The sequence below is a fragment of the Salmo salar genome, chromosome 12, assembly GCF_965601325.2.
Source record: "Salmo salar chromosome 12, fSalSal1, whole genome shotgun sequence".
NCBI lineage: Eukaryota > Metazoa > Chordata > Actinopteri > Salmoniformes > Salmonidae > Salmo > Salmo salar.
The window spans coordinates 3,875,646-3,893,212 of NC_138302.1; the positions used below are offsets into that span (position 1 = coordinate 3,875,646).

The 17,567-nt window shown below is 42.5% G+C and overlaps 1 protein-coding gene across 1 annotated transcript; it reads left to right on the plus strand.

Moving 5' to 3' along the window:
• The first annotated feature begins 6,883 nt into the window (after positions 1–6,883).
• LOC106591155 (uncharacterized) lies at positions 6,884–16,076 on the plus strand. Its single transcript, XM_045690492.2, has 2 exons — positions 6,884–7,594; positions 13,296–16,076. The coding sequence occupies exons 1-2, from the start codon at positions 7,231–7,233 to the stop codon at positions 14,603–14,605; spliced, it is 1,674 nt and encodes a 557-aa protein (XP_045546448.1). The 5' UTR covers positions 6,884–7,230; the 3' UTR covers positions 14,606–16,076.
• The last annotated feature ends 1,491 nt before the right edge of the window (positions 16,077–17,567 follow it).

A 17,567-nucleotide genomic window follows, 5' to 3' on the forward strand; every position in this document is an offset into this window, starting at 1 on the left:
ATTTCTGATTGGCTGGGCCTGGCTCCCTAGTGGGTGGGCCTATGCCCTCCCATTCCCACCCATGGCTGTGCCTCTGCCCAGTCATGTGAAATCCATAGATTAGGGAGATTAGGGCTTTCAATTGATTGATTTTCTTCTATGAACTGTAACTCAGTAAAAGAAATCTTTGCAATTGTGTTGCGTTTTATATTTTTCGGTCAGTATAGTTAGGCTTAACTGTCGTCTCGAATTTTAGCTGGAATTTAGCGCTCTGAACTTCCGTGGTTCAATATAGAGGGGGTCGGTCGGTCTCCCGCCGTTCATATTTACACTCATCGGTTGGAATCGGCGGTTTGCTTTACAAAATAAATGTCCCTCACTGAAAGGAGGGATGTATACGGATACAAATTGTGAAATCATGCCATATTTGGACTAGATAAAGCTAAACAAGGTTGGAATGTTGTTATATAAATTCAACAAAATACAATAATTAGTTAATTTGACTTTATTTATTATTATTTTATTTTTTTTATCAGTTGAAAACGCATTATGGATGATATTAGACATCAGAATTGAATTGACGCCATACTTCTACGTCACTGTACAGCCTTACCTACAGTATGAATTGTATCAGTCAAAATAAAATAAAAATGCATGAAATGAAATCTATGTATTCACTACTGTAAGTCGCTCTGGATAAGAGCGTCTGCTAAAATGACAATTTTTTTAAAAATGTAAATCAGTCTACTCAGCGATGTCCGTATTGTGGGATTGTGGGAAATCCCCCATCCCAGTCAGTCTATTGTGTGTATTGGATGTTCATATTGCACTGTACAGCCTTATTCATTTTGTTAAGGGGTAGATCAGCTTTAATATTGCAGATAGATTGTAGCTTCCATCCATGTAATTGTCTGCATCATTTCCAATCCCCCCATTTATATATATTTTTGTAAATATATACAGTACCAGTCAAAAGTTTGGACACACCTACTCATTCAAGGGTTTTTCTTAATATTGTACTATTTTCTACATTGTATAATAATAGTGAAGACATCAAAAAATATGAAATAACACATGGAATCATGTAGTAACCAACAACAAAAAAAGTGTTAAACAAGATTCTTCAAAGTAGCCACCCTTTGCTTTGATGACAGCTTTGCACACTCTTGGCATTCTCTCAACCAGCTTCATGTGGTAGTCACCTGTAATGCATTTCAATGAACAGGTGTGCCCTTGTTAAAAGTTAATTTGTGGAATTTATTTCCTTCTTAATGAGTTTGAGCCCAATCAGTTGTGTTGTGACAAGGTAAGGGTGATATACAGAAGATAGCCCTATTTGATTCCATATGTGTTAATTCACAGTTTTGATCTCTTCACTATAATTTTAAAATGTAGAAAATAGTAAAAATAAAGAAAAACCCTTGAATGAGTAGGCGTGTCCAAACTTTTGATTGGTACTGTATTAGTAATCAAGTTTAATTATTGCCTTGCAGTGTACACAGACGGTTCCAAGGATCCCATGAAAAGAGTTTACAGAAGCAGGTGTATTTCTGAGTTACACAGACGGTTCCAAGGATCCCATGAAAAGAGTTTACAGAAGCAGGTGTATTTCTGAGTTACACAGACGGTTCCAAGGATCCCATGAAAAGAGTTTACAGAAGCAGGTGTATTTCTGAGTTACACAGACGGTTCCAAGGATCCCATGAAAAGAGTTTACAGAAGCAGGTGTATTTCTGAGTTACACAGACGGTTCCAAGGATCCCATGAAAAGAGTTTACAGAAGCAGGTGTATTTATGAGTTACACGGACGGTTCCAAGGATCCCGTGAAAAGAGTTTACAGAAGCAGGTGTATTTATGAGTTACACGGACGGTTCCAAGGATCCCATGAAAAGAGTTTACAGAAGCAGGTGTATTTATGAGTTACACGGACGGTTCCAAGGATCCCATGAAAAGAGTTTACAGAAGCAGGTGTATTTCTGAGTTACACGGACGGTTCCAAGGATCCCATGAAAAGAGTTTACAGAAGCAGGTGTATTTCTGAGTTACACGGGCGGTTCCAAGGATACCATGAAAAGAGTTTACAGAAGCAGGTGTATTTCTGAGTTACACAGACGGTTCCAAGGATCCCATGAAAAGAGTTTACAGAAGCAGGTGTATTTCTGAGTTACACAGACGGTTCCAAGGATCCCATGAAAAGAGTTTACAGACGCAGGTGTATTTCTGAGTTACACAGACGGTTCCGAGGATCCCATGAAAAGAGTTTACAGAAGCAGGTGTATTTATTCCTGAGTTCCATGTTAATCTGTATAAGAGACTAACACTTGATTTATCTCTATATTCAACAGAAATGGTTGAGATAATTGTTGGATTACAATGGATAGAGGAGGTGCACCCAAGAAGACTAGTGATATGATGTTGGGGACTGCATCAGTTTTGTAGTGGATAGAGGAGGTGCAACCAGGAAGACTAGTGATATGATGTTGGTACTGCATCAGTTTAGTAGTGGATAGAGGAGGTGCACCCAAGAAGACTAGTGATATGATGTTGGGGACTGCATCAGTTTAGTAGTGGATAGAGGAGGTGCAACCAGGAAGACTAGTGATATGATGTTGGGGACTGCATCAGTTTAGTTGTGGATAGAGGAGGTGCAACCAGGAAGACTAGTGATATGATGTTGGGACTGCCTCAGTTTAGTAGTGGATAGAGGAGGTGCAACCAGGAAGACTAGAATTATGATGTTGGGGACTGCATCAGTTTAGTAGTGGATAGAGGAGGTGCAACCAGGAAGACTAGTGATATGATGTTGGGGACTGCATCAGTTTAGTAGTGGATAGAGGAGGTGCAACCAGGAAGACTAGTGATATGATGTTGGGGACTGCATCAGTTTAGTAGTGGATAGAGGAGGTGCAACCAGGAAGACTAGAAAATATATTGGGACTGCATCAGTTTAGTAGTGGATAGAGGAGGTGCAACCAAGAAGACTAGTGATATGATGGGACTGCATCACTTTAGTAGTGGATAGAGGAGGAGCAACCAGGAAGACTAGTGATATGATGGGACTGCATCAGTTTAGTAGTGGATAGAGGAGGCGCAACCAAGAAGACTAGTGATATGATGTTGGGACTGCATCAGTTTAGTAGTGGATAGAGGAGGTGCAACCAGGAAGACTAGTTATATGATATTGGGGACTGCATCAGTTTAGTAGTGGATAGAGGAGGTGCAACCAGGAAGACTAGTGATATGATGTTGGGACTGCCTCAGTTTAGTAGTGGATAGAGGAGGTGCAACCAGGAAGACTAGTGATATGATGTTGGGGACTGCATCAGTTTTGTAGAGGATAGAGGAGGTGCAACCAAGAAGACTAGAAATATGTTGGGACTGCATCAGTTTAGTAGTGGATAGAGGAGGTGCAACCAGGAAGACTAGTGATATGATGGGACTGCATCAGTTTAGTAGTGGATAGAGGAGGTGCAACCAAGAAGACTAGTGATATGATGTTGGGACTGCATCAGTTTAGAAGTGGATAGAGGAGGTGCAACCAGGAAGACTAGTGATATGATGTTGGGACTGCATCAGTTTTGTAGTGGATAGAGGAGGTGCAACCAGGAAGACTAGTAATATGTTGGGGACTGCATCAGTTTTGTAGTGGATAGAGGAGTTGCAACCAGGAAGACTAGTGATATGATGTTGGGACTGCATCAGTTTAGTAGTGGATAGAGGAGGTGCAACCAAGAAGACTAGTGATATGATGGGACTGCATCACTTTAGTAGTGGATAGAGGAGGTGCAACCAGGAAGACTAGTGATATGATGGGACTGCATCACTTTAGTAGTGGATAGAGGAGGTGCACCCAGTAAGACTAGAAAATATGTTGGGACTGCATCAGTTTAGTAGTGGATAGAGGAGGTGCAACCAGGAAGACTAGTGATATGATGGGACTGCATCACTTTAGTAGTGGATAGAGGAGGTGCACCCAGTAAGACTAGTAATATGATGTTGGGGACTGCATCAGTATTGTAGTGGATAGAGGAGGTGCAACCAGGAAGACTAGTGATATGATGTTGGGGACTGCATCAGTTTAGTAGTGGATAGAGGAGGTGCAACCAGGAAGACTAGTAATATGTTGGAACTGCATCAGTTTTGTAGAGGATAGAGGAGGTGCAACCAAGAAGACTAGAAATATGTTGGGACTGCATCAGTTTAGTAGTGGATAGAGGAGGTGCAACCAGGAAGACTAGTGATATGATGGGACTGCATCAGTTTAGTAGTGGATAGAAGAGGTGCAACCAAGAAGACTAGTGATATGATGTTGGGACTGCATCAGTTTAGTAGTGGATAGAGGAGGTGCAACCAGGAAGACTAGTTATATGATACTGGGGACTGCATCAGTTTAGTAGTGGATAGAGGAGGTGCAACCAGGAAGACTAGAAATATGTTGGGACTGCATCAGTTTAGTAATGGATAGAGGAGGTGCAACCAGGAAGACTAGACATATGTTGGGGACTGCATCAGTTTTGTAGTGGATAGAGGAGGTGCAACCAGGAAGACTAGAAATATGTTGGGACTGCATCAGTTTTGTAGTGGATAGAGGAGGTGCAACCAGGAAGACTAGTGATATGATGTTGGGACTGCATCAGTTTAGTAGTGGATAGAGGAGGTGCAACCAAGAAGACTAGTGATATGTTGGGGACTGCATCACTTTAGTAGTGGATAGAGGAGGTGCAACCAGGAAGACAAGTGATATGATGTTGGGACTGCATCAGTTTAGTAGTGGATAGAGGAGGTGCAACCAAGAAGACTAGCAATATGATGTCGGGTCTGCATCAGTTTTGTAGTGGATAGAGGAGGTGCAACCAGGAAGACTAGTGATATGATGGGACTGCATCAGTTTAGTAGTTAATAGAGGAGGTGCAACCAGGAAGACTAGTAATATGATGTTGGGGACTGCATCCGTTTTGTAGTGGATAGAGGAGGTGCAACCAGGAAGACTAGTGATATGATGTTGGTACTGCATCAGTTTAGTAGTGGATAGAGGAGGTGCAACCAAGAAGACTAGTAAGATGGTGTTGGGGACTGCATCAGTTTAGTAGTGGATAGAGGAGGTGCAACCAAGAAGACTAGTGATATGTTGGGGACTGCATCACTTTAGTAGTGGATAGAGGAGGTGCAACCAGGAAGACTAGTGATATGATGTTGGGACTGCATCAGTTTAGTAGTGGATAGAGGAGGTGCAACCAGGAAGACTAGTGATATGATGGGACTGCATCAGTTTAGTAGTTAATAGAGGAGGTACAACCAGGAAGACTAGTAATATGATGTTGGGGACTGCATCAGTTTTGTAGTGGATAGAGGAGGTGCAACCAGGAAGACTAGTGATATGGTGTTGGTACTGCATCAGTTTAGTAGTGGATAGAGGAGGTGCAACCAAGAAGACTAGTAATATGATGTTGGGGACTGCATCAGTTTAGTAGTGGATAGAGGAGGTGCACCCAGTAAGACTAGAAATATGTTGGGACTGCATCAGTTTTGTAGTGGATAGACGAGGTGCAACCAGGAAGACTCGTAAATATGATGGGACTGCATCAGTTTTGTAGTGGATAGAGGAGGTGCAACCAGGAAGACTAGCAATATGTTGGGACTGCATCAGTTTTGTAGTGGATAGAGGAGGTGCAACCAGGAAGACTAGTGATATGATGTTGGGACTGCATCAGTTTTGTAGGGGATAGAGGAGGTGCAACCAGGAAGACTAGTGATATGATGTTGGGACTGCATCAGTTTAGTAGTGGATAGAGGGGGTGCAACCAGGAAGACTAGTGATATGATGTTGGGACTGCATCAGTTTAGTAGTGGATAGAGGAGGTGCAACCAGGAAGACTAGTGATATGATGTTGGGACTGCATCAGTTTTGTGTGCTTTAATAAGATCTGGAGAGTCAGAAACTTGAGGATTTATGGGGTAGAAATAATGACGCTGTTGATTGGCTTACAGAGAGATGGTATCGATGTTCAGTTTTGTTGGATTTCCTGGCTCATACAGGAGTTTAACGGACATTATATCGTAGATATAATTAGCAACAAGAGCAGTGGATATTAATATTAAAGGATATACAGGTGGAGTTGTGTAGAAGGGGAAATTAAAACATTGATTCTGAAGAAATGGGTCAGATTGTTGGCAGAGATAACAGGATGAAAGTAGTAAGAGTAGAAATGTTTATTTTTTACATTTGCGTCATTAACCTTAGTGAGTGCATTTATTTTCGTACTGGTCGTCCCTCCCCCGGTGATACAAGGAAATCTGTATGGGTAATTTTTTACATTTATTTAACTTGTCAAGTCAGTTAAGAACAAATTCTTATTTACAATGATGGCTTACCGGGGAACTGTGGGTTAACTGCTTTGTTATAGGGGCAGAACAACAGATTTGTACCTTGTCAGCTCAGGGGGATTTGAACTTGCAACTTTTAAGGTTATTAGTCCAACGCTTTAACCACTAGGCTACCCTGCCGCCCCCAATAGTGTCACGGTAACAGAAAAGGGGATGGAGTTATATGGTCCAGGATGAGATGAGGGCCGACGGAATTCAATTCCTCTTAGGAACTGATAGGGAAACAAGGGGGGCACTGGAATGGGTAATGGTTGTATGGTAGACTAAATGTTTTTTTGGGGGAAATGTATTGATTTAGACAGGGAGAGGTTGTATGACAGGGTCGGAGACGTTTGGACTGGGAGAATGGGGATTGGATGGGTGGTGATGGGAGTAGTTTAGTTTGTAAGGGAATTATTTTTATTGAGTTAGAAATGCAGGGTTAGATAAGAGAAGAATATAGCGGTATTGGTAGGTCGTAACCGGTCTCCCACTCCAGTACAGTAGGGGGCGGTGTTGGCACCTCTCGGTCGGTTAAATAGAAACTAAAAGAAGAAGAACAACAACAACAGCTGGTCAGCCATCTCGGTAGCTTGCTAGCCAACATAGCGGAAACGTTCAAGCGCTTAAGACGTTTTCTGATATATGAGCCACTGTGTTTTGAACACATTTCTGTCGTTTAGCTAGTTACCCCATTTAATTTAATATTTACGTTGTTATTGGTCAGCTAGCTAGCTAACGTAGCGGGCTGGTTGAGTTAGCATTAGCCCAGCTAGCTAACGGAGCTGGCTGGTTGAGTTAGCATTAGCCCAGCTAGCTAACGTAGCTGGCTGCTTGTTAAGTTAGCATTAGCCTAGCTAGCTAACTGTTAGCTAACATCCCCGACCATGAGTTCACCAAGCTACTCGCCTCCTGTTGAAGAAGAAGAGGAGGAGGTCTGCTGGACGGAGGAAGAGGGTCTGTGGCTGAACGTTGTCGTGAAAGAGGAGGAAGAGGAGGAGGATGTCACAGTAAAACAAGAAGAAGAGGAGGAAGGTGAGGCTGTTACAGTGAAACAAGAAGAGAAAGACACATTCAGAGTGAAAGAAGAGGAAGACGCGTTCAGAGTGAAAGAGGAGGAGGAGGATGTCACAGTAAAAGAAGAGGAGGAAGAGGAGAAAGAGGAAGATGCAGTTTTTGCAGTGAAGGAGGAGAAAGAGAGGGAGATAACTGTCATATTGGAAGATGAGACAGGAGATCTGACTAACATCGGTAAGTACTGTCTTAACCCTTGTGTTTTCTTATTAATATGGATAAAAAAATAAAAAAGACCCTCCACTATGTTTAACAACAGAGAAAAAAAACTAAATGATATATATATTGGTTTTCAAATTGAAATTTGATGACTTTTCCTAGAGGTGACCCACAACATTAGAAAAAAGAGTGAAACATCGCCTTTGTTCATATTTCCATGAAAGCTGTACACCACAAGGGTATAAAGATTTTCTTAGGGTAATTTTTCACCCGGCAGTTATTAAAATCATTTACACACCACAAAGACACACACACACACACACACAATGAGAAAGAGTGGGAAATAAGAATAGAGAAGCCTGTTTGTTATAGTGGGAGATTCCAATGTATCTCGTATTCCATATTTCTCAGATTCTAGGATGCAGGTCGATCATTTTTCCAAGAGCCAGTTTTTATAATGTCAGGGGAGGGTGGCCAGGGGGGAGCCAGTGACAACAATTTTGGACCCCCTTGTGGCCCCCCTAAATGTGGAGTATGAAATAATTTTTACATAACACATTTTTTGCTATCATTCTTTTATTTTTTTACATCCGTTATTAGACAGTGGCAACGCGGAACACTAATTTAACCCACACATTTTCTAGAGGGACGGCTTTAGACAGAACACAACAGTATCGTACCACATGCAAAACGATATGACAACAATAACGTCTAATGTAACTGGTCCCCCCCCCCCTCTAACAGTACAACTGGGCCCAGCTTGCCCCCCCCCCCCCCCAGTTGAAATGGTCTAGAACCACGACTGGAGGGATGGGGGTTTGATGAAACTCCAACCGAATCCTATGACCTGAGAAAGTGATATTACCTTTAAGGACTTAACAAATGCCTGAATTGAACAAACATCAACCACATTATGGAAGAAACTGCAACAATGTTTGTTTGTATCACTCATCAACCTCTCTGATATTAACAAAGGATCAACAGGCTCTATTTACAACAGCTAAATAATACCATAGTATAATATATAATGAACAATCCCAACACCTGTTAGGGGGAACATCTGAGAGGGAAGGATTGTAATTATATCACCTGTTAGGGGGAACATCTGAGAGGGAAGGATTGTAATTATATCACCTGTTAGGGGGAACATCTGAGAGGGAAGGATTGTAATTATATCACCTGTTAGGGCCAACATCTGAGAGGGAAGGATTGTAATTATATCACCTGTTAGGGGGAACATCTGAGAGGGAAGGATTGTAATTATAACACCTGTTAGGGGAACATCTGAGAGGGAAGGATTGTAATTATATCACCTGTTAGGGAAACATCTGAGAGGGAAGGATTGTAATTATATCACCTGTTAGGGAAACATCTGAGAGGGAAGGATTGTAATTATATCACCTGTTAGGGGAACATCTGAGAGGGAAGGATTGTAATTATAACACCTGTTAGGGGGAACATCTGAGAGGGAAGGATTGTAATTATATCACCTGTTAGGGGAACATCTGAGAGGGAAGGATTGTAATTATAACACCTGTTAGGGGGAACATCTGAGAGGGAAGGATTGTAATTATAACACCTGTTAGGGGGAACATCTGAGAGGGAAGGATTGTAATTATATCACCTGTTAGGGAAACATCTGAGAGGGAAGGATTGTAATTATATCACCTGTTAGGGGGAACATCTGAGAGGGAAGGATTGTAATTATAACACCTGTTAGGGGAACATCTGAGAGGGAAGGATTGTAATTATATCACCTGTTAGGGAAACATCTGAGAGGGAAGGATTGTAATTATATCACCTGTTAGGGAAACATCTGAGAGGGAAGGATTGTAATTATATCACCTGTTAGGGAAACATCTGAGAGGGAAGGATTGTAATTATATCACCTGTTAGGGGAACATCTGAGAGGGAAGGATTGTAATTATAACACCTGTTAGGGGGAACATCTGAGAGGGAAGGATTGTAATTATATCACCTGTTAGGGGAACATCTGAGAGGGAAGGATTGTAATTATATCACCTGTTAGGGGGAACATCTGAGAGGGAAGGATTGTAATTATAACACCTGTTAGGGGGAACATCTGAGAGGGAAGGATTGTAATTATAACACCTGTTAGGGGGAACATCTGAGAGGGAAGGATTGTAATTATATCACCTGTTAGGGGGAACATCTGAGAGGGAAGGATTGTAATTATAACACCTGTTAGGGGGAACATCTGAGAGGGAAGGATTGTAATTATAACACCTGTTAGGGGGAACATCTGAGAGGGAAGGATTGTAATTATATCACCTGTTAGGGAAACATCTGAGAGGGAAGGATTGTAATTATATCACCTGTTAGGGGGAACATCTGAGAGGGAAGGATTGTAATTATAACACCTGTTAGGGGGAACATCTGAGAGGGAAGGATTGTAATTATATCACCTGTTAGGGGAACATCTGAGAGGGAAGGGGGAATTGTAATTATAACACCTGTATAATTGGTGAGTTTCTATGTTTTGTAGTGACAAAAAGACAGAGGAATATTAAGGTGTATCCAATGACATCATCAACCAATTAGTACGCAATTAGTATGCAATTAGTAGTCAAAGCTTGGAGCCTCTTTGGCTTCCCAACACCCTATTCCTGGGTCCATATGTAAACAGCTGCCAACAACGTCTCTTAGAACCAGCGGGGAAACTGAGAGACCTTGTTCGTAGCTGTTTACATGTGGACCCTGGAAGGTAGCTGTTTACATATGGACCCTGGAAGGTAGCTGTTTACATGTGGACCCTGGAAGGTAGCTGTTTACATGTGGACCCTGGAAGGTAGCTGTTTACATATGGACCCTGGAAGGTAGCTGTTTACATGTGGACCCTGGAAGGTAGCTGTTTACATATGGACCGTGGAAGGTAGCTGTTTACATGTGGACCCTGGAAGGTAGCTGTTTACATGTGGACCCTGGAAGGTAGCTGTTTACATGTGGACCCTGGAAGGTAGCTGTTTACATGTGGACCCTGGAAGGTAGCTGTTTACATATGGACCCTGGAAGGTAGCTGTTTACATATGGACCCTGGAAGGTAGCTGATTACATATGGACTGGTCACCCATTAGATATGGTAAGGCTCTGGACTGGTCACCCATTAGAGTTGTAGATGGTAAGGCTCTGAACTGGTCACCCATTAGAGATGGTAAGGCTCTGGACTGGTCACACATTAGAGTTGTAGATGGTAAGGCTCTGGACTGGTCACCCATTAGAGATGGTAAGGCTCTGGACTGGTCACCCATTAGAGATGGTAAGGCTCTGGACTGGTCACACATTAGAGTTGTAGATGGTAAGGCTCTGGACTGGTCACCCATTAGAGATGGTAAGGCTCTGGACTGGTCACCCATTAGAGATGGTAAGGCTCTGGACTGGTCACCCATTAGAGTTGTAGATGGTAAGGCTCTGGACTGGTCACCCATTAGAGTTGTAGATGGTAAGGCTCTGTCTATGCATTGTTTCTGAGCGGGTTGTGTTAATGTGATGGAAGATATCCATGTAGATGACAGAGATTTAATACATTATACAACATGATAATAACCATCTCCAAAACTCAGAGACAAAGTGGAGGTCAGCTGCATGTGACATTCAAGAAGATACTGAGCAAAGAGCAAGTTTCCGAGACTTGGTGAGTTTCATTAAGAAGCAGGCTAGTATAATCTCATATCCTATATTCAGCATTAAGAGGCAGTCTAGTATAATCTCATATCCTATATTCAGTCTAGGATAATCTCATATCCTATATTCAGGCTGGGATAATCTCATATCCTATATTCAGCATTAAGAGGCAGGCTAGTATAATCTCATATCCTATATTCAGGCTAGGATAATCTCATATCCTATATTCAGGCTAGGATAATCTCATATCCTATATTCAGGCTGGGATAATCTCATATCCTATATTCAGCATTAAGAGGCAGGGTGGGATAATCTCATATCCTATAGTCAGCATTAAGAGGCAGGCTTGGATAATCATATCCTATATTCAGCATTAAGAGGCAGGCTTGGATAATCTCATATCCTATATTCAGCATTAAGAGGCAGGCTGGGATAATCTCATATCCTATATTCAGCATTAAGAGGCAGGCTGGGATAATCTCATATCCTATATTCAGGCTAGGATAATCTCATATCCTATATTCAGGCTAGGATAATCTCATATCCTATATTCAGGCTAGGATAATCTCATATCCTATATTCAGGCTAGGATAATCTCATATCCTATATTCAGGCTGGGATAATCTCATATCCTATATTCAGCATTAAGAGGCAGGCTAGAATAATCTCATATCCTATATTCAGCATTAAGAGGCAGGCTGGGGTAATCTCATATCATATATTCAGCATTAAGAGGCAGGCTAGGGTAATCTCATATCCTATATTCAGCATTAGGAGGCAGGCTAGGGTAATCTCATATCCTATATTCAGCATTAAGAGGCAGGCTGGGATAATCTCATATCCTATATTCAGCATTAAGAGGCAGGCTGGGATAATCTCATATCCTATATTCAGTAACACCCAAGACTTGGTGAGTTTCATTAAGAAGCAGGCTAGGTTCTTATAGGTTTATAATGTTATGATTATTGATTGATTATCAATCATTATATTTGGTTGTGATAGTTGAAAAAATACTTATTTTGGATGCAGCAGTTGTTAGCTAGGCTGGTAGCAAAGCTGTTAGCTAGAATGCTAACGCTTATTGACATAGGCTGGTAGCAAAGCTGTTAGCTAGAATGCTAACGCTTATTGACATAGGCTGGTAGCAAAGCTGTTAGCTAGAATGCTAACGCTTATTGACATAGGCTGGTAGCAAAGCTGTTAGCTAGAATGCTAACGCTTATTGACATTGGCTGGAAGCAAAGCTGTTAGCTAGAATGCTAACGCTTATTGACATAGGATGGTAGCAAAGCTGTTAGCTTGAATGCTAACGCTTATTGACATAGGCTGGTAGCAAAGCTAGCCAAAGGGCATTTTACTGGTTGAAGTGTTTTTTTAAAGTATAAAGCAGTTGATTTGCGACAACACAAACATTATAATAAGCAGGACATTCAAACGAGCCTGTACAATTATAATCCAAAAGTAAAATGTGAAATGCACTCATAAGCAACCTGTAAATGGAGGCTATATTAGCTGTCAGCCTATGAGAACTCCCCTGAGTTTTCCCCCACGGTGGTGAGTTAGTGAATAGACACAGAGTTTAATGTGAGTTTCCTTGAGTAGCACTCCTGATCTTGAGCTGTAAAATTCAGAATACATTGTGAAAAACTAAAATCTTTGCTCACCATTTTTGCTCCAGGCAGATATAGTACATCCATAACTATCGGTTTCCTCATTAGCAGGGAGGAGTTTCTGCAACCAGATCGCTCTCGTGCCGCAATTTTAGCAAACACAGAAAGGGGCCTCAATTGGAGACCAAAAATTGTCTGGCACACTGCTTAGGGGTTCAGTAACTGTAATAACTTATTTCTAGCCTACAATCATCGATGTTACTACTAATGTGGGGGAAAAATAAGACAGAATATGGCTATTGTTGGTCACTTGACTGTCTAATCAAATCAATTGTCAAATAAGTAATTAAAAGCATTTAAACATTCATTACAGACATACAGCACCATCCCCTTTCAGCTAAAAGGAACAGTGGATTTCCGCTGTTGTGGGACCTTTAACCATCTGTCTGACTTTGTCGTTCACACAGGAGAGAGACGGGACTATTGTGGATCCTCTGGGGAGCCTCAACAACCTCATGATGCTGACGAGGCAGAGAAGAGTCTCTCCAGATCAGACCACCTCAATAAACACCAGCAGAGACCCACAGGAAAGAAACCTCACTGCTGCTCTGACTGTGGGAAGAGTTTCACCTCTTCATCAGATCTTAAAATACACCAGAGAATCCATACAGGAGAAAAACCTTATAGCTGCCCCGACTGCGCAAGGAGTTTTACTACACGAAGCCAGATGATATCTCATCGGAGAACACACACGGGAGAAAAACCTTTCAGCTGTGATCGATGTGGGAAGAGTTTTGCTCAGTCAGGCAACCTGACAATTCACCAGAGAACACACACGGGTGAGAAACCTTACCACTGCTCTGACTGTGGAATGAGTTTTACTACCTCGGGTGGACTTATATCGCACCAGAAAACACACACAGGAGATCAGTGTGGGAAGAGCTTTGCTGCCGCAAGGAACCTGATAGTTCACCAGAGAGAACACACGGTTGCTCTGACTGTACACCAGAGAAGCTACACTGGAGAGAAACCATACCACTGTTCAGACTGTGGGATGAGTTTTACCACCTCAAGTGGACTGATATCACACCAGAGGATCCACACCGGAGAGAAAGTATACCACTGCTCAGATTGCGGGATGAGTTTTGCTGGATTAGACAAACTGACTATACACCAGCGATTACACACAGAGAGGACTTATAGCTGTGATCAATGTGGGAAAAACTTTGCTGCAGCAACAAATCTGATCGTTCACCAGAGAACACACACAGGAGAGAAACCTTACAGCTGTGATGAATGTGGGAAGAGATTTACTCAGTCGGCGCACCTGACTGTACACCAGAGAACCCATACAGGAGAGCAGCCTTATAGCTGTGATCAATGTGGGAAACATTTTGCTTTGCCAGGAAACTTGACTGTCCACAAGAGAACACACACTGGAGAAAAACCTTACAGCTGTGATGTATGTGAGGATAGTTTTGCCACCTGGACAGCCCTGGCTACACACAAACGAATCCACACCGGCGAGAAACCGTACCACTGCTCCGACTGTGGAATGAGCTTTACTTCCTCAAGCGACCTGAGAAGACACCAGAGAAAACATACAGGAGAGAAACCTTATAGCTGTGATCAGTGTGGGAAGAGTTTTATTCGATCAGACTCCCTGGCAAAACACAAGAAAATTCATGCAGGAGATCCAGACCTGGGTAGTAGAACACAGAGTGTGGAATGTTCTCCAACACCAGACCTGGGTAGTAGAACACAGAGTGTAGAATAATCTCCAACACCAGACCTGGGTAGTAGAACACAGAGTGTGGAATGATCTCCAGCACCAGACCTGGGAAGTAGAACACAGAGTAATGATCTATTTGTAATCTAACTGTTGATGTCGTAGTGTTTGTGTTCAACTTGTTTCATAATAATACAAAATAATATAATTTATAATATTGTAAATTCCTACAACTTTTGACAGCTCTAATGTCAAATGATCACATTTTTAATTTTTGTAAATGATGGAACATTTACAGAAAATGTTATAGAAGGAGCATCGGGACAATACATGTGATGTTTTTGATTTAGTTGGAGACCCTAGAAGCTTTCACATTCCAGATGTTGCTGTATATAAACAGAAGAATGAGTTTATAATGTCACGTAGCCTCGGCTCCACGTTTCGCTGACGTTCCTCTCCTAAAGCCTGAGGAAGTTCATGTTGGAGAAGTAGGTATGAGAGCCGTGTGATTACCTGTGGCTGATTGGCTGATTGGCTGATTACCTGTGGCTGATTGGCTGAGATTATACGCCATTTTCCCAAAACAAACCACCTTTTCCATCCCTCTTCAGAAACAGAGTTACGCTAAGAAAAGCCTCCTCAGTCTTCTTAAAACCGAACCCTGGCCCTGGGACCCTGACCCTGGAACCCTGACCCTGTGTACACGTTCGACCTCTCATAGAATGGGAGGAAACTGCTGCAGAAAGCGCCGAGACGGTCAAGTTGTATTGGAAAGCTGATAAGCAGACAATTCATCAGGTTGACGATGGAAATTTTACCATGGACCCTGGGACCCTGACCCTGGAACCCTGACCCTGGGACCCTGGAACCCTGGATCCCTGGCCCTGGGACCCTAACCCTGGGACCCTGACCCTGGAACCCTGGGATTGAGTCTTATTTTCCAGTAGGGACAATGACACACATTTTAAATGCCAAACACCAGAATGTCTTTTCCAAGAAGTGCTGAATGTTCCTGAATGGTCCAGTCTCAGTCCTGACTTTTAAATCTACCTGAAAAGGTTTAAATATTACTGTCCATCAATGATTCCCAACCAAATGTTATTTTAAGTTTGAGCAAAATGTGACAAGAACAATGAATATATATATATATTATTTATGAGTTGTTCAAGGTTGGTAGAATCTTATTCAAAATAATGTTTAATGGATGCCAAGTATTAACTAAGGAGGGTGGAGACTTAAGTCAAATTATGTTTCATATTTGTAAAATAAATAAATAACATATTGTATAGTTCTGTAGGAGGAAAAAAAAAAAATAACATCTCTTTTTTAAATTTAATTTTAAGGCGTCAAAATGTGAAGACTAATGGGTGTAGACGTTCACTAGGCAGTGTACCTGTACATCGAGAGAGAGACTCATTAAAATGCAAATCCTTTTATAACATTTTTGACATGCATTATTCTGGATCTTTTTTTTGTAATTCTGTCTCTCACTGTTCAAATAAACCTACCATTAAAATTATAGACTGATCATTTCTTTGTCAGTGGGCAAACATACAAAATCAGCAGGGGATCAAATACTTTTTTCCCCCCACTGTAGAGGGAGAGAGAGGGGGTTAGAGGTTAAGGGTCATACAGTATGTTAAAGGACCTCTATATGAGAGAGAGAGAGAGAGAGGGGGTCAGAGGTTAAGGGTCATACAGTATGTTAAAGGACCTCTATATGAGAGAGAGAGAGAGAGGGGGTTAGAGGTTAACGGTCATACAGTATGTTAAAGGAGCTCTATATGAGAGAGAGAGAGGGGGTCAGCTGGTGCGCGATGTCTAATATTAAAGAAGTCTCGTTGTTTTGCTCGCCTGAGGTAGAGTACCTCATGATAAGCTGTAGACCACACTACCTACCAAGAGAGTTCCCATCTATATTATTCGTAGCCGTCTATTTACCACCACAGACCGATGCTGTCACTAAGACCACACTCAAACCAACTCTATAAGGCCATAAGCAAAGAAGAAAATGCTCACCCAGAAACAGCGCTCCCTAGTGGCCCGGGGACTTTAATGCAGGAAAACTTAAATCAATTTAACCACATTTTTTACCAGCATGTCACATGTGCAACCAGAGGGGAAAAAAAACTCTGGACCGCTGTTACTCCACACACAGAGACGCGTACAAATCTCTCCCTCGCCTTCCATTTGGTAAATCTGACCATAATTCTACCCTCCTGATTCCTGCTTACAAGATGCGCTGACCAACTGGCAAGTGTCTTCACTGACATTTTCAACGTCTCCCTGACCGAGTCTGTAATACCTACATGTTTCAAGCAGACCACCGTAGTCCCTGTGCTCAAGGAAGCGAAGGTAACCTGCCTAAATGACTACCGACCCGTAGCATTCACGTCGGTAGCCATGAAGTGCTTTGGAAGGCTGGTCATGGCTCACATCAACACCATCCTCACCCCAATAGATCCACAGATGATGCAATCGCACTCCACACTGCCCTTTCCCACCTGGACAAAAGGAACAGCCACGTGAAAATGCTATTCATTGACTACAGCTCAGCGTTCAACACCATAGTGCCCACAAAGCTCATCACTAAGCTAAGGACCCTGGGACTAAACACCTCCCTCTGCAACTGGATCCTGGACTTCCTGACGGGCCTCCACCAGGTGGTAAGGGTAGGTAACAACACATTCGCCACGCTGATCCTCAACACAGGGGGTCCCTCAGGGGTGCTTGCTCAGTCCCCTCCTATACACCCTGTTCACCCACGACTGCGGGGCCACCCACGACTCCAACATCATCATTAAGTTTGCTGATGACACAACAGCGGTAGGCCTGATCAACGATGAGACATCCAATAGGGAGGTGGTCAGAGAACTGGCAGTGTGGTGCCAGGACAAAGGAGCTGATCGTGGACTACAGGAAAAGGAGGGGCCCCCATTAACAGGCCCCCATTAACATCGACCGTGCTGTAGTGGAGCGGGTCGAGAGTTTCAAGTTCCATGGTGTCCAC

Coding starts and splice junctions, on each gene's coding strand:
- LOC106591155 (XM_045690492.2), top strand. CDS start 7,231: ATGAGTTCACCAAGCTACTCGCCTCCTGTTGAAGAAGAAGAGGAGGAG. Junction 7,595..13,295: donor AGGAGATCTGACTAACATCG/GTAAGTACTGTC, acceptor TCGTTCACACAG/GAGAGAGACGGGACTATTGT.